This window comes from Halichoerus grypus, chromosome 5, assembly GCF_964656455.1.
Source record: "Halichoerus grypus chromosome 5, mHalGry1.hap1.1, whole genome shotgun sequence".
Classification (NCBI taxonomy): Eukaryota; Metazoa; Chordata; class Mammalia; order Carnivora; family Phocidae; genus Halichoerus; species Halichoerus grypus.
In genome coordinates, this window is record NC_135716.1 from 156,888,919 (window position 1) to 156,907,069 (window position 18,151).

The 18,151-nt window shown below is 41.9% G+C and overlaps 1 protein-coding gene and 1 non-coding gene across 6 annotated transcripts in view; one reads left to right on the plus strand and one right to left on the minus strand.

The window, feature by feature from the left end:
• Window positions 1–5,586: 5,586 nt before the first annotated feature.
• Window positions 5,587–18,151, minus strand: part of ZMPSTE24 (zinc metallopeptidase STE24) — a 43,431-nt gene continuing 30,866 nt past the window's right edge. For all 5 annotated transcript variants that reach the window (XM_078073328.1, XM_078073326.1, XM_036102872.2 and 2 more), the window contains 3 exons: window positions 15,562–15,666; window positions 12,683–12,826; window positions 5,587–7,312 (listed from right to left, as the gene is read on the minus strand). In XM_078073328.1, coding sequence (XP_077929454.1) covers window positions 7,088–7,312; window positions 12,683–12,826; window positions 15,562–15,666 — 474 coding nt within the window. In that variant the 3' untranslated portion in view covers window positions 5,587–7,087. The remainder of the gene's footprint in view (window positions 7,313–12,682; window positions 12,827–15,561; window positions 15,667–18,151) is intronic.
• On the plus strand, window positions 14,842–14,945 carry LOC118542576 (small nucleolar RNA U13). The gene has a single exon (XR_004920670.1). It is a non-coding gene; the product is annotated as a small nucleolar RNA U13 (small nucleolar RNA).

Below are 18,151 nucleotides of genomic sequence, written 5' to 3' on the forward strand. Positions count from 1 at the left end.
TTTCCAGAAATCAGGTCCACCGGAGGGTTTCCGTCACCACTGGAGGATGATTTTGAATCTTAGAGTTACACCTCATTCCTACGACAGGCATCTGGAAGGGCTGAAAGGAGGCTGCTGATTCCTAGGCACCAGCACCTGGCAGCCTTTCTAAGACTTCCTGGAGGCTGAATTTCACCCAGGAGAATCCCATGTCCTTAGTCTGATGCACAAGACTCTCCTAAGCCTCTCTGACCTCATGTCTACACTGCACTCCAGCCATGCCAGCCCCTGGGCTGCTCCTCACACACGTTGTGCCCCTGCTGGGACTGCTTTTCCCCAAAATCCCATCCCTGCCGGTGCCCTCACTGCAGGTCTTTACTCCTAAGTGACCTTCTCATCCCCACCCTGATATCCCAGGTTCCCCTCCCATGCTTTATTCTCTCTCCTTTGTACTTGTCACTATTCAACAACATCATATAAGCTCCGGAGGGCAGCGACTTTGGTCTCTCGTTTGCCGCTCCATTCCCCAACACCTAAAACAGTGCCTGGTGTGAGGATCTAATCACATGGTGACTACAGCTGGGAACGGTATATTGTATAATTAAAACTTGCTGAGAACTTAAGGGTACACACACACGAAAAAAGCATTTGAAAGGAGAAAAACAGTTTCAAAACTGAAACCAAAAACCAAACAAAAAACATGCCTGGCACATAGCGAGTGTTCAGTAGTTATTAGGTAAATAAATAGTATGTTCAGGATGCTGAAAGGGAGACTCCACCAATCATCACACCAGGAAGGAAGGGATTTGGTCTCAGCTTGTGTGGAGCTGAGGCATGTTCCAGGATGGCCCACAGCACCCAGGTTACTTCTTTCACCATCAAGAATGAACCTCCCCCTCTGAACCAAGAGACAAAAGTCTAGTATAACAAAAATGAAGTAGGAACTCAACTCCCCTGTTCGCAATTAGGAAAAGGGGGATGCAGGAAGCCTAAGGGAGCTTTGCATCAAGTCAGCCCAGCTCCTTCCCAGAGGTTTAGCAGCTTCTCCTCCATAACGTAGCCTGTTGAGGACTCAGGGTCCCAAACCTGCCCCTGGCAAAGCTCCAGGAGTCTGGAAGATGGGATTTTGTTTCAAGTAATTTAGTAAGTCACTAATCTTCCAACCCAAATGGCCAGCGTCCAACCCACGCTGCTAAAATCAACAGTGACAAGGGCTTTCAGCCAGAGCTTTGGTGTTTTACTGACACACAGGGTCTCGAGTTGGCTGCTGGGTATTTTGGCAATTTCTGAAGTGGGCATTGATATGGTGGCCGGGCGGACTTAGAAGCTGACGAGGTCCTCTGCCAGGTAAGCACGGCCCGAGAAGAGCAGAGCAGCAGTCCAGAGGCTGCCCTAAAGGATCTTACAAGGGCAAAAATAGCCCCAGGGTAAATGGAGAGCTTGGTTCTTATCCACAGAGCAAGGCTGCGATTGGTGATAGGACCCACAGCCAGTTGTTTTGGTTACTGGGCCTCTGTCTGTCATGTCATGACCGTGAGGTCACAATCAACCAAAGTCTAGTGGGTCTGGCTCTAGGTAGATGAGGAGACCTGTGTCCTTACCCTATCTGATAAAGATCTCAAACTCAATCTGTCCCAAACTGCAGACTTTCCCCTCCCCCCAAACTGCTTCTTCAGCATACCCTATCTCAGTAACTAGTTCTACCATCTACCAGGTGCCCAGGACTGAAACCTGGATCATCTTTAACTCCTTTGGCTTTCACCCCCATTACTAATTCGTCTCCAACCAGGTGATCTCTCCTTTTCACGCATTTGTTCAGCAAATATCCATTCATTCCACAAATACTGTTGTCTCCCCAGCTAGAACGTAAGCTCTATGAAGGCAGGGAATTTTGTCTGTTTTGTTCACTGCTGGATCCTCTGAGCTTTCAACAATATATGGTATTTAGCAGGAACTTAATACCTACTAGCTAAATGAATATTATTCAGGATAATATCCATATGCTTTATTATGGCACAAAAGCCCCTCGGGCCTGGCCCATCTCCCTCTTCAGGCTCATTTCTCCTAACTTCTTGCAATTCCTAAAATGCCCCATGTTCTCATGTTTTTGTACCTGCTGTTCCCTGGAATACCACTCCCGCCCCTCTTTAGCAGATTCCTACTCCTCTTTCAAAACTTGATCATGTCCTCTGGGGATCCTCTCCTCCCCAACCGACAGCTGGGTTAGGCACTTTTGTTTCTTGTGCTTATTTACATCATAGCAATTATAGTAAATTATTAATAGTAACTATTATTACTATTAACCACTTACTGAGCTTTTATGATCAGATATCTGTGCTAAGGACCCTGCAAACATGATCTCATTCTAACCTTACAGCAACCCTGTGACACAGGTAGTAGCCCCATTCATGTTCAAAATACAGTCACTCTCTCAACCCCACTTCTACCTACTGCTTCCATCCCATAGTTTTGCTCCCTTCTATGGGACAGTGTTGTCTGATTTGGCTTCTAGCTTTCCATACTGCCTTTCTCAGACTCCTTTGCTGACTTCTCATCTCCCCGTACATGAAGGTCAGAGGGCCACATGGCTTGTCCTTGGACCACTTGTTCTCTCACTCCTCTCGTAATCTCCTTCAGCTTCATGGCTTTAAATTCCATCCCTACATCCCTAACCCAGACTTCTCCCCTTAAATCAATCCATTTTTCCAACTGCCTCCTCAACATCTCCCCTGAGAAGTCTGGTAGGCACCTCAAATTTAAACTGTCCACAGTGCAAGTCCCAACCTGCCCCTCCAGAATGCCTTCTCCTTCCTCCTTCCCATTCTGTTACTGGCAATTCCATGCTTTCAGTTACTGAGGCTAAATACACTGGAATCATCCTCTACTTTTTTTTCTCACACCCCATATCTGCTCCATCAGCAAATCCTGTTGGTTCAGCCTTGAAGATACATCCAGAATCCAACCACTACTCACCACCTCCGTGACTACGACCCAGGCACCATTTTTAGTTCTTGGCAGAAGTATTACGAGAGCCTCTCAACTAGTCCACTGATGGCACCCTTGTTCAACAGAGCAAGCAGAGTGATCCTGTTAAAACAGATGATCTGCTCTCTGGCCCCAAACTCTCTGATGGCTCCCCCTGTACTCTAGGAAAAGCTGGAGTTCTTACAATGGTCCACAAGACCCTGTAAAATCTGCCTTGTCCCTACCTCTCTGACTGTATCTCCCACTATTTCCTTCTGGTACATCCCATACCAGCTACTCTGGACTTCTGGGGTTTCTCAAACACACCAGACTCATGCCCATATCAAGGCCTTTATACTTGCTATTCCTTCCTCCTGGAATGTTCTTCCCCAAAACACCTGCTTCCTGCAAATCACCTACTCAATTCTGTAAAGTCTTTGTTCGGACATCACCTCTAGCAACACTTTATGATCACCCTATTTTATTTATTTTTTTTAAGATTTTATTTATTTGACAGAGAGAGACACAGCAAGAGAGGGAACACAAGCAAGGGGAGTGGGAGAGGGAAAAGCAGGCCTCCCACGGAGCAGGGAGCCTGATGCGGGGCTTGATCCCAGGATTCTGGGATCATGACCTAAGCCGAAGGCAGAGGCTTAATGACTGAGCCACCCAGGCGCCCCCACCCTATTTTAAATTGCAACTCCCGATGCGCCAGGGTGGCTCAGTTGGTTAAGCATCCAATTCTTGGTTTCAGCTCAGGTCATGATCTCAGGGTTGCCAGATCAAGCTCCACATGGGGCTGCGCGCTGGGCGTGGAGTCTGCTTGAAATTCTCTCTCTTCCTCTGTCCCTCCCCCTGCTTGTGTGCACGCGCGTGCTCTCTCCAAAATAAATAAATAAATCTTAAAAAAAATTTTTAAAAATAAGTAAAATCTTTAAAAAAAATAATAAATTGCAACTCCCACTCCCCACACATATGCACACCTCAGGCTCTCCTTTTTCTCCAAAATATGTATCACTGTTTAATATCTATTATATATATATATATATTTTATTGTCTGTCTCCCCCACTCTAGAACGTAAACTCCATGAAGTAGCGATTTCTCTATCATCTATTTACTAACGTATCCCCCAGCACCGAGAGCACAGCTTGGTACGGAGTAGGGACTTGGTATTTGCTGACTAAGTAACAGATGGAGAAATGAAGACTCACATTTCTTACCCAAGATTTTACTAGGAAGTGGTATGTGGGATATTGGATTGTAGAACCCCGGGTCTTAACCTGAAGTTACATCTTCCCTGTTTGTCAACCATCCTCCAGAGAGCCAGGAGAGGAGCTCTGACCTGAAGGTACAGGCTCGTCTCTCAGATGCCGGCTTCGTCCTGCTCACCGGGTGTGGGCAATTCTGGTTTCACCGATTTTTAGAAAACATGGGGGTATCATCCTATCTGTCTCTGGTCAAATTGTTGGGAAATCCTCCTCCCTGGAACCCATCCTGGATGAGAAGACCCAGAGGTTTCCCTATCCATGTTGTCTGAACAGGACTATACCATTCCACTATGAGTTATTTCTGCCTTCCCACCAAACTCTATGTATAGCCTCATATACAAGTTACTTGCTCACATCATGGTGGTCTTGAAACATGAGTTTTTGGATCTAAGTTCCCTGTAATTTTCTTTGTATAGCACCTAGGACAGAACTTAAGGCTCTCAGTACTTAGTAAGCTTCCTGCTAGTGATGATAAAACACTCAAAACAGTCAAAGCAACATAATGCATATATGTGCAGAAGAATCCAAAGGATTGAGGAAGACCAAGCGGAAGAAGGCTTCCTCAGGGAGGGGAATACCGCACAAAGGATTAAGGATGACAGTGAGACTGTAAGGGCCAAGGGCAAGCTGGCACCATCACTGGAACTAAAATTACTGAATTAATCCTAGGAACTCTGCTCCTATCCTAAACAGCGGTAAAATTTACTAGTAGCTCTCAGACTTCCACAGAGGGCCAAGCTAGACAAAGGCAGTGTATACTCTACCTTCGATTCAGAGATCAACACTGCTGAGGTCATGCCGTTTTACCCGAGGCCTGGATCTGTTTCGTCCTGCCCCCTGCATATCCACCGAGTATTAGGGTACAGAGCGCCACCTCCCGTGCTGGCCTCTCTCCTCCTGCCCTGATCGGTCAATACCTCAGGAACCCACTGGTACTGTCCGCCATCCCTATGCCTCTGCGATCCATAAACTGGAGGGGACTAGGTCAAAACAATCACATATTAAAAAGCTAGCTATTGCTGCCACAGGTAAAGGAGCCCAAAGAGGCAGCTGGAGCAGACCAGACAGGCCCAGGCCCATCTGAGCTGACGGAAATGGAAGAGTGCTTCCAGATGCAGCTTCTGAGGAAACATCAAGAACCAGGCGCTCTGGAGCGGGGCAGGAGGAAGGCACCGAGGAGGACTGTGCGGGTCAGGAGGAAGGCACCGAGGAGGACTGTGCGGGTCAGGCACAGGGTGGTGCTGACGTCTCTCAGCAGTGGGGCTGCTTCTTCCTACTCTTCATGACTAGCCCTCAGTTCTTCTGGGGTAATAAACACACATCTAGGTAACAAATGACACACAATTTTGTCAAATCAAAAACAAAGTCCATCAATCTGCATTGGCAATTTTTAATGTTTCACTTGTGCAGAACTGAAATTTGTATTTAAAGGCACAGAAGGAAGGAAAGGCAGTTATCACAGCGTGAATTCACGGACAAAGGATGCTGGATAAAAGCAAAAAACTGCTCCTCTTTAGCCTTAGGAAAATAAATAATGCAACACTAAACTAGACCTTCATTTTTATTATATTTCCATGTAAAGACATTACCCAAATATGAGCTGAGTAAAAGACTTTCTGGCCAGATACCAAAGGTGCACAGCTGACTCCACTTTGGAATAAACGCCCAGAAGGGAAACATTACCAGAGCGTGGGAGCTCTGGCACAAAGTCAGTTCTCATTCAGAAAATGGACAGGGATTTGAAGCAGTCCAACACACAGCTTTGAAAACTGGAAATCTTTCATGACATTTGTTTTGAAAATAAAAATTAGCTGCTCATCAAGAACTGTGATTTTCAAAAATGGAATCAGGCCTGATTAAATAGTACTTATGACTTCCCGATAAAAATTACAAAAATAAAAACTAAAACTCTTCTGTCCTTGAAAGAGATATAAAACTATATTTTTTCCTGAAATACCTTAAAAGAAACATCAGTATTTCACCCTTATGTCTCTTAACATTTCCTTTTTTCTTCTTTCCACATTCTGCCATTTTAAAAATAGCAAAACCTGTTTGATAGGGCAATTTCTGCTAAGTGAAAGGATGCATTATTTTTTAATAAAAAGAGTATAAATGAGGAAAAAGTTGAATGTTCTGAAAAATACTAGTTTACCCCTAATGGGACTATACCCACCACGTAGAAAGAAAGATAAAGACTGATATTTTCCTAAAAACAAAAACAAAACCCAGTGATTTAAAACATTCTAAACATAATTTCTAATTTCAAAGCACTATTAGAAGCTCCTGATCAGTGTAAAGCAAGAGAGGGAACTGAGAAATCTGGCAGAACAGTAGAACATATTTCTCACTGCTTTCATTTAATTAACATCAGCCTTACCGATTATTCTCTTCCTTATTTAACACTGACTGGCCACGTTAGATCACAATAGCATGAAAGCAAAAACAAATCTCAACTTAGATATGAGCACAATGATTTGGGACACTGTCTCTGCCTCAGAGAGGACTCTGAGGTGGTGTTCCTCTTTTAAACGTACGCCCCCGAACACATTATATGCAGATTCCATATTAGTGTGTAAATAAAACAAGTTTTGTATTTTCTCAAAGAATTTTAAAAGTCGATGGTAAATTAGATGCTAAAGATAAAACTATGCCTTTAAAAACATTAAGCCTCAAAATTTCATCCAGTGTTTTCTTTAAGAAATGGATCATTAAAATCATTTTTGACATGAGATATTAAATGTATTTAAATCTGGGTTTTTCTGTACTTAATAATTTTTCTTTAAAAAAAAAAAAAAGTTTAAAAACATCAAGAGCTGGAACATGCTGCCAGGACAGAAATAATCAGAAATGTCTTCAGTCGCAGACCCTGGGCACCTCAGTCTTGTTTTGAGTTTTCCAAAGCTTGAAGCCTCTCCAGTAGCGGAGGGTGAGAATAATGCCACATTGAAAACAGCCAGTCCGAAACAGGGAATCCCAAGTTATCTTTGTTTAGTTTGATTAAAGCAGAATATAAGTCTTTAGCTTTCCCAAGTTTCTTGGCAAATGCATCAGCTTGAAACTCAAATCTGCGGCTTAGGACAGTTAGGCAGAACGAGAGAACCTGAAAAAGTAAACAGAAGGGTTTTAACCACTGCCCCCTCCTTTGCTGCCCCTGACGGCTACATGAGCAAGGCCTGCAGGGGAGGTCAGCTCAGGATAGGAGAGGCAGCAGGCCCAAAGAAAGATCACTCGTATTTAGGGAACCTGAGGTGGGGAATTATAAATTGAGCTTTTTTTCCCCCCAAGCAAACAGACCAGAAACAGATATATATCCCAATGAATGCTATTCTGACCAAAAAAACACGAATTTTTAAGAATCTGCCATGTGTCAGCCACTGAGGTAGGCACTGTACGTATTCCCCAAACATCCCACACGGTAATTACTCTTACTGCTGTTTCTCAGATGAGGAAGGTGACGTTCAGAGGGGTGAAGTAACTTGGTGGAAGTCACACAGCTAGAAGGTGGTGGCACTGAGAGTCTCGGTGGCTCCGCAGACCACACACATCACCTTCCTCAGGGTCAGAGTTAAGTCGTGGTGATTTTCACTCAGACTCTTTCTTTCTCTATAAAAACATATTCTTGCTAATTCCACATAAGAGGCTTCAGCCTCTAATGACAACCTCAAAATTGAATTTTCTACAATGTTCTGAGCTATGGCAGCATTGCCAGAATAAATTTCCAGTCACCACTGAAAATGACCATTACAAAGGAGTCAAATTTCATTTGAAAATATAAATTTCTGAGGGAAAAACAATTTCTTTGCACACTGGAGTACTTCAGGATGAACGACATGAATTCTAGTCTTACCTTAAAATACTTCAGCATTAAAAAAAATAAGTTTAAAAAAAGTCATTTGTACCTCTCACTTCTACTAGCAAATAGTTTCAAAATAAAGTCTGGGAGTTCCTAATACCTTCTTAAACATATTCAAAGCTATTATCTGAATTCTGCCTGAAATTTCTTTCTCCATCTTGAATAGTTTTTTAGGATAGAATCATTATGTGGTTGGTCCCTATCAACCTACCTGATTTTAAGCATTCTTTGAATCTCTTATTAAATAAGTAAAAACATAAGCAGATACTATACCTGCACTGTCCTGCTCTGCTGTAGGTTTCCAAACTCTTCTCAATAGGTCATTTTCCCCAACTTTCCCAGGAAAACAGCTCTTTCCTATCATGCCTTTTTTTTCTTTTAAAGAAACAATGTCATATAGGGTTCCTTTTTCTCTTTTTTTAAATTTTATTTATCTTCTTGTCGGTGGGGGGGGGGGCACAAACAGGGGGAGTGGCAGGCAGAGGGAGAAGCGGGTTCCTTGCTCAGTGGGAAGCCCAATGCAGGACTCAATCCCAGGACCCTGGGATCATGACCTGAGCCGAAGGCAGTCGCTTAACCAACTGAGCCACCCAGGGGCCCCTCCTATCATGCCTTCTTAAACACTGACATTAGCATAAGTTTTTTTTTTGTTTGTTTAAATATCTAGTCCTTTTGGGGCGCCTGGGTGGCTCAGTCGTTAAGCATCTGTCTTCAGCTCAGGTCATGATCCCAGGGTCCTGGGATCGAGCCCCGCCTCAGGTTCCCTGCTCCGCGGGAAGCCTGCTTCTCCCTCTCCCACTCCCCCTGCTTGTGTTCCCTCTCTCGCTGTGTCTCTCTCTGTCAAATAAATAAATAAAATCTTTAAAAATAAATAAATAAATAAATATCTAGTCCTTTTGAAACAAATCTTCTGAGCTAAGATTTTTTAAACAATTGCTAGTATCTCTGCAGATTAATCATATTTCAAATTACTCTAATACCCACATTTATTTAGGTGGTTTTTGAAGCGAACTCAACCACTCAATATAAGGAAGCAAACAAGAAAAACAAAAACCCGCTGCGTAGCCAAATTAGCTAACACAAAGGATAACCACTAACACTGGGCATGCCTATACTTCGAATAGGACCTTTCAAATCAGTCAGAATCTAGTAATCGCTACTTAATGAGTTTGATGATCTGATTTCCCCACCTACGGTAGGCTAAGGATGAAAACTAGAAAGGGATAACAATGTAAGGCAAAGTCACATTGACAGTAGTAAGGATTATCAGCCTGACAGTGAGGAAGAGACAAAAAATTAGTTAAATAAAGAGCATAAGTGCTTAAAAAGCAAACTGGGGGGGTCACTTAGTAGACATAGCTCACTGTCCTTAAGGCATACCTGAACTGTGACAAGACAGAAACGGCAATGTCATTAAAAAGTGTTTTCTAGGGGTGCCTGGCTGGTTTAGTCGGTGGAACACGTGACTCTTGATCTCGGGGTTGTGAGTTCAAGCCCCACATTGGGTGTAGAGGTCACTTAAAAATAAAATCTTAAAAAAAAAAGTGTCTCTACAGTATGGTACTGGCACAAAAACAGACACAGAGATCAATGGAACAGAACAGAGAGCCCAGAAATGGACCCTCAACTCTGTGGCCAACTAATCTTCGACAAAGCAGGAAAGAATGTCCAATGGAAAAAAGACAGTCTCTTCAACAAATGGTGTTGGGAAAATTGGAAGCCACATGCAGAAGAATGAAACTAGACCATTTCCTTACACCACACACAAAAATAGACTCAAAATGGATGAAAGACCTAAAGTGAGACAGGAATCCATCAAAATCCTAGAGGAGAACAGAGGCAGCTACCTCTTCGACCTCAGCCACAGCAACTTCTTCCTAGAAACATTGCCAAAGGCAAGGGAAGCAAGGGCAAAAATGAACTATTGGGACTTCATCAAGATAAAAAGCTCTGCACAGCAAAGGGAACAGTCAACAAAAGGAAAAGACAACTGACAGAATGGGAGAAGATATTTGCAAATGACATATCAGATAAAGGGCTAGTATCCAAAATCTATAAAGAACTTATCAAACTCAACACCCAAAGAACAAATAATCCAATCAAGAAATGGGCAGAAGACATGAACAGACATTTTTCCAAAGAAGACATCCAAATGGCCAACAGACACATGAAAAGGTGCTCAACATCACTTGGCATCAGGGAAATCCAAATCAAAACCTCAATGAGATACCACCTCAAACCAGTCAGAATGGCTAAAATTAACAAGTCAGGAAATGACAGATGTTGGCGAGGATGTGGAAAAAGGGGAACCCTCCTACACTGTTGGTGGGAATGCAAGCTGGTGCAACCACTCTGGAACACAGTATGGAGGTTCCTCAAAAAGTTGAAAATAGAGCTACCGTACGACCCAGCAATTGCACTACTGGGTATTTACCCCAAAGATACAAATGTAGTGATCTGAAGGGGTACATGCACCCCGATGTTTATAGCAGCAATGTCCACAATAGCCAAACTATGGAAAGAGCCAAGATGTCCATCAACAGATGAATGGATAAAGAAGATGTGGTGTAGGGCACCTGGGTGGCTCAGTTGGTTAAGCGACTGCCTTCGGCTCAGGTCATGAGCCTGAAGTCCCTGGATCGAGTCCCACATCAGGCTCCCTGCTCGGCAGGGAGTCTGCTTTGCCATCTGACCCTCCCCTCTCTCATGTGTTCTCTCTCTCATTCTCTCTCTCTCAAATAATTAAATAAAATCTTAAAAAAAAAAAAAGATGTGGTGTATATATACAATGGAATATTATGCAGCCATCAAAAAAAAAACAAAAACAAAACCGAAATCTTGCCATTTGCAATGACGTGGATAGAACTAGAGGGTATTATGCTAAGCGAAATAAGTCAATCAGAGAAAGACAAGTATCATATTATCTCACTGATATGAGGAATTCTTAATCTCAGGAAACAAACTGAGGGTTGCTGGAGTGGTGGGGGTGGGAGGAATGCGTGGCTGGGTGATAGACATTGGGGAGGGTATGTGCTATGGTGAGCGCTGTGAATTATATAAGACTGATGAATCACAAACCTGTACCTCTGAAACAAATAATACATTATATGTTAAAAAAAAAAAAAGAAGAAGAAGAACATAGTAGGAAGGGAAAAATGAAGGGGGGAAAATTGGAGGGGGAGATGAACCATGAGAGACTATGGACTCTGAGAAACAAACTGAAGGTTTTAGAGGGGAGGGGGATGGGGGGATGGGTTAGCCCAATGATGGAGGGCACATATTGAATGGAGCACTGGGTGTTATACACAAACAATGAATCATGGAACACTACATCAAAAATTAATGATGTAATGTATGGTGACTAACATAACATAATAAAATAAAATTGAAAAAAAAGTGTCTCTAACTTCTTTAAGCAGTAACAAACTGCATAAGGCATTTTTATAAATATTAAATAAACATTAAATTTTTATAAATATTTTACAAATATTCTTTCCCCAGTTTTAAAAAAAAAAAGATTCTAAAGGTAGTAAATCTCAGTGCTCTGGAAAACTTTGTTAGTTTATATGGACAACGCTATGCAAATATCATCTATTCCTCTCTATTTTTCTTTCTGAATCCCTTCCCCCTTTGTAATGGAGAAAGAGGATTCATTTGGTTTATCTTAAAATCTTTACAACCTGTCTCAAAGAATGAATATTTCTGAATGGAGACAACTCAAAATCCCCAATAGTATTTCTTGGCTTAACTTGACTTAATTTATCAAATATCATGACATGTTGCTATCATCAGATTTGTTAATATACAGTCTCATTAATCCATGCCTTACCACCTGCATGGAGTCCCCCTACTGAGCAATCTGAGCAGTGGTTCTTGAAATTCACTTACCATAACACACCCAATTTTGATTTAAAGGGCCTATGGTGTGACCCCTAAGGCTATTCTTTTTTTTTTTTTTTTAAAGATTTTATTTATTTGACAGAGAGAGAGAGCACAAGCAGGGGGAGCAGCAAGCAGAGGGAGAGGGAGAAGTAGGCTCCCCACAGTGGAGCAGGGAGCCCAACACGGGGCTCGATCCCAGGACCCGGGGATCATGACCTGAGCCGAAGGCAGACGCTTAACCAACTGAGCCACCCAGCCCCCTCCCCCCCGACAAGGCTATTCTGAAGCGGGTAGTCAGAGAACAGATCAGAGGAACAGTGTCATACAGCTTCCCACATCTAGCCATACATATACTCAACTATCATTGTTTCATTCCCTCACACACAGAAGATTTTCAGCCAAGCACTGGTGAATACGTGATCTAGGACATAGCATTCTAATAGTTAATCTCCATCCACCAAGTCTCTGAGGTACACGTTAGATCAAGGTTTCCACCACTAAAGTCTAGTCCTCTACTTTTTCCCCCCTGCTAACAGTATGCAGGCATTTGTTCATTTGGGCTTGGGGTTTTCTGCTACTTTCTTAGACAGGCCAGTCAATCAAGGGACTAAAAGACTTTGTTTCATCTACTTGTTAAAACTATAGTTTTTGTTTATTCTTTTTTTCACTATCTTAAAGGTTCTAGATTTGAAATGCAAGGGCATATGTGAGATAATTTTAACAATTATACATTACCTCATTGTAAGGTGAAAAAATAAACTGGAAGATGATCAATAATCCAATTAGAGTGGGTTGGCTGGTATAAAAACCAAATGCAGCAAAAAGCTCCTTTCGACCAATTAATACAGCAAACAAGAAGAAACACAGGAAAGAATTCATCTAGAAAGAAAGACACAAAATTCCTAACTTATTACTAAGGTGATTTCAGAAGCATCAAAAAAACTAGAATCAGACATCATGGTGTGATTCTAAGAATGGTATTAGTGTAATCACAGAAAAAGTTATTTAGGTAACTTTATAATTTTATTCTAGAAAGAAAAATAAAATTTCCCCAAATGTCTAACCTGTATAGTTTTCTGTAAGGACAGGCCTAATGGAGCCTCCTATGACTGAGGGTTTGAAGTGGCCAATAGCAATGGAATATTTTCTTTCTGTAAAAAGTTAAAGGGCTAGAATGGATTCTGGCTTTGTTTGCACTAAATCATAATCAGACACAAGGCCTTCCACCTCACCTTGATATGGAAGCTCCAAAAAAACAAGATTCCCTTGAATACTCTTTAGGACCACTGGAGCTGTACTGAGTAGTTAGGTCCAAGAAAAAAGTAGATGTATCTTTAACAATAAACAAGAGGAAAAAAACTAAAAGTCTGCACCAAAATATGAGTAAAGGGGTACTAGAGTAAGGTTGGAGAACAAATACCATTCTTTCCCTTGGCAGGTCAGGATCTTAGAGGCCAGAGGTACCATATCTGAATGTGTTGCTCCAAACCATTCGCCAGATGCCTCAAAAGCTACCAGCCTAGAGTGGGGCTCAGCATAAGTTTTGCCAGCTGGCCCAGGATGAAGCACAAGCAGTTCTACCATTCAGTCCTTGTAACTCAGCGGATCCAACATGACAAGCTCCAACAGAAAACTTCAGCACGGGGAAGGCCCCTAGGATTAGAAGCTATGCGAGCCATTTATGTCAAGTAACTACTTGCCTTTTGAAAAACAAATTTTGGTTTGCTACTGGGTCCTCCCAGAGACTGATTCCTGACCGTGGGACACTAGGATCCTGCAGCCTGAGCTGCCCCTCCTAAACTGATCCACCTAGCCAGGAAACTGGTATGCCCTGAAGCACTCCAACATCCGGTCTAAGTGGTATCTATGCAAGTGGGAATGAAGGATGTCATGAAGAGAGAAGTTAAATGGGCAAGTGGCTCATACGCCTAGTATACCAACTCCTGCCACCCCTCAATCAACCCTTACTCACGGGGAGCTCCCTATAATCATTTGAGGATGAAAAAGTTGAACACCCATTTTACAAACAATACAATATTTCTGGCACCGGCTGAAAGTGGACTGCTGTGGCATTACAGAATCACTTGGGGCTGTTCCTGGAAGACAGCGGTGAAGGAAATACTCTCAATGAGGGAAATTTTAGGTAGTATATCTCATTGCCCACTCAGTCTGGAAGGATAGAAGGCCTGAGCTAAAAATATATAATTATTGGCAGTGGGCAAATAATAGTTTGGCTGAATGATCAGGGCCTTGAAACGAACTCAAGGATGGCTAACAAGATCTGGAAAAGAGGTATGTGAAAAAACTTCCAAAATCAGCCCAGAGTATGATAGTACTTTGGTCCAATGTGAATATTCACTAAAAGAGTCCACGGTAAAGGAGGCTTTCAATAAGGTGGAGAAGATACCTGCTCTGTGGATGTCAGCTTCTCTCCCCAGCCACTCTAGGACTTGGTCAAGGTGCTCTTGAACAAAATGGCCAAGGTGCCAGGGAAGGAGTCAGTGCATTAGTCAACAACCCAGATATCCACCCCCCACTGGCTTTTGCTGAGTGCACATCTATTAGAAGGGGCAGTCAACCCCTCCCTGGATCGGGTACCACACCTCAGGGACCAGCCCACTACCTCGTGGTAGCCTGATTCCACTGCACCCCTTCCTTCATGAAAGCAGCAGCGATTTTCCTCCTTAGACTAAATACTCTAAACTTGGATTTGGACTTATTTACTGTCTTACTCACTGCCAGCTATCCATACAATTAGCTTCAAGCCAAGGAATTCATTTTTTACTGAAAGATGCAAGGCAACAGGAAGGACCCAGAGGAGCTCACAGATCTTCCCACGTAGACCACCATCCAGAACCAGCAGGCCTTTAGAAAGGTACAAAGACCCACTTCTGATCCTTTTATAGTTCTTAAGTATGATGATTGGATGTTTATGCCGTTGTGTGACATCTGCCTCCCTCAAACCTTGTTATGACCTTAGCACATTACCCGTCTGACATGAAAACAAAACAAAAACAAACACCCACTTCAGACTCAGTTAAGGCCACACCTGCTCAGAACCAGTCAACAGGATATAGTGGTATTTTGCCTGGAGCCTCACAACCATGGTAACTGTTGCTTTAGAGAGTTGATTTAGACCCCAGAGGAAGAATGTTACAGGAATTGTTATTTTCTTCTTTATAGCTACTACAGTTCTCTTCAATAGATATATAATGGCTTGTAAATGAGAAAAAAAAGTTTAAAAATGAAGCATTTTAATGTCCAGCTTATCAAGACTCACGGCTTCTGATCTTCGCAGTTCCTAGAGCTGAGGGATTCTGGAGGGGGCCACGATGGTAGTAACAGCAATAAAAATGACACGGTCCTTACCGCTTCCACATACTACTCCAAACTCTTTACATGCCTTAACTCATTTATTCTTACATCAGTCCTAGGGGGTATTATCATTCAGTAAGGGTTGGAGACAGAGAGAGCTTAAGGAACTTGCCTGAGATTACAGGTATTAGGTCAGGAAGCTGTGAGACAAAGCCACCTCTCCACCAGACCACCTCTCCTGTCTGCCATACTTCTTTGACTACCGTGCCGTAAAAAGAGAACTGTCACTCCCAACTTACCTGGCTGATAATGATATTTTTGACTGTGTGTCCCAACTTCCAGTGCCCCAGTTCATGGCCAAGTACAGCAAGCACTTCCTCATTTTTACATCCTTGTTTCTTATTCTAAATCAAAGAACACATTGAAAATAAAATTATTAACAACCTTCAAAAAGTTTATGCCTTTTAATCTAGTAAGAGCCCTTCTTAAATTCTAACTAACTTAAGAAAACAATCAGACTTTTGTGCAAAACTTCTCATCCACTTAATAAAACATTCTCTGAATCACTCCATGGTAGACACTAGCTTAAGCATTGGAGAAAGAATCATGAACAAGACAGACATTCCCTGACTTCATGAAGCTTACAGTCTAATTTAGATTAGAAAAAAGAATGTTAAAAATATAAATCTTTATCAATAGACAATATTTAAATAAATCATGACAAAGTTATATGACAGCCATATTGTAAACCCATTAGAAATGTTTCCAAAATTATGTTCTGACATGGGAAAATGGTTTATTAAGTGAAGAAAGCATGATACAAAACTAAAAATAAGGATTCCAATTTTGAAAAAATGTGAATGTGTATATAAAAACAAATACAGAAAACAAACTGGATATATATCAAATGTTAACAGCAGTTTTTTCTATATGATACAATTATAGTGGTGTTTTAACTGTTTTATATCTTTCCTATATTCCAAATTATCTACAAATAAGCACATATCACTTATGATCACCTCCCAATACACCATGAATTGTCATTTAAAAAACTGAGACTTCCAAGTTAAGATAGCGGAAAGAACATTCACAATTCACAACTGTTATTCCCTCCAAAATCCCCATTAACACTATAGTCAAGGAACTTTTTTAAAAGATATAAACCCACACGGATGGGGAAAACATGAGAGGTGACAACAGCAACATTTTAGAAGCAGGAAATCAGATGGGCATATGAACAGACTTAGCAGACTAAAGAAAGCTGACTCACAAGCCAGCAGTGGAGCAAAGAGAACCAGCCTGATTTACACCACACAGTCTGCAAAGGGCTGGGAACTAACAACATTAGGTACTTCTGGAACTGGGAGAAAAGGGGAAGGCCCTAAAATAAGAATTGGGTAAGAGCAGTTTCAGAAGTAGTTAAAGCTTCAGATTCCTTCTCCAGCTCCACACCAAAAGGCAACTGCTCCTCCCTCATTGTGGCAGGAGCCTGAACATTTATTCTCTCTGGATAGGGCAAAAGAGAAGAACTTTTCAGCCAAGGGTTGGGCACAGCGAAGACTAGAGTGCACTAGCAACAGACTATGTAACTGGTTAGCTGTAGGTAGGGTATGCTGAATACTGACAACTCTCTCTCCTGACCCAGCCCTCACCCCGCACCTGGCTCCCAGAACACTACCCTCCAGGCAGAAGATCAAAAGAGTATTCCCTGGGAACTCTGACCACTCCATCACGAAAGACTGGAGGATACTAACACCAGGTGTTGCCCGGCAAAAAGCCTACCCAGGCCAGCCTACAGCAAAGCCCAAAGTGAAAACACCTTATCGATAGGCTCAGAGATTCCAGGCAAATTTTTAGTTCCATTCTCTTACTAAGGAGTAGACAACCAAGAATTACCAGATATATTAGGGAAGTTGTTAAGATGGAAGATTAGATCCAGAAAAAAGCAATATGGAAGAAACAGACATTATATAAGGAGAAAATTTTAATTTTTTCCCCTTTGACGCATATGAAGACTGGGCCAGATGAAAAAGATGAAAAAAATAACTACAAAAATTGCTAACGTTTATTAAACAATGACTACAAACATAGACCCTCTGTGCTAAATACTTAATTATCTCATTTATATACCACAACCACCATATGACATATTCTTATTACCATTTTACAGATGAGAAAATCTAGGCAGAGAAGTTAACTAATTTTCCTCTGGCCACACAGCCAAAGTCTGGCATTTGAAGCCAGGTAGTCTCGTAGACCTGTGCTTTCAACTTTTACACAATTATGAATGTAAAAGTAAATTATTCAATATTCATCAATCAAATAAAATAATTTTAGTTGACACATGTGTAACCATTTGCATATTATTACAGTACTGCAAAATAATTAAACATAAATGGTGGTCAAATCAATGATGAAATATGTTTACTAAGCCAAATAAAATTGTTTATAACTTCCCAGATTCAATCTAAATAGTGCCAAGACACAATGAACAATTTAATCTTATACACACTCACACATGTGCACATACATATTCACTCACCAACACAAACATACATACATACCCACCACTGGACACCTGCTTCTGGCAATGTTACTAACTAGTCTGAAAAACTCTCAGACATCTAAAAATGCTAAAGAGATTATAAATACCCTTTAAAAAAATTTTTTAAAAGATTTTATTAATTCATTTGAGAGAGAGAGAGAGAGAGAGCGAGCGCACGAGTGGGGGGAGGGGTAGAGGGAGAGGGAGAAGCAAGCTCCCCGCTGAGCAGGGCGCCCGATGTGGGGCCCAATCCCAGGGCCCTGAGACTATGACCCAAGCCAAAAGCAGCCGCTTAACTGTCTAAGCTACCCAGGCACCCCATAAATATCCTTTTAGACATAGAG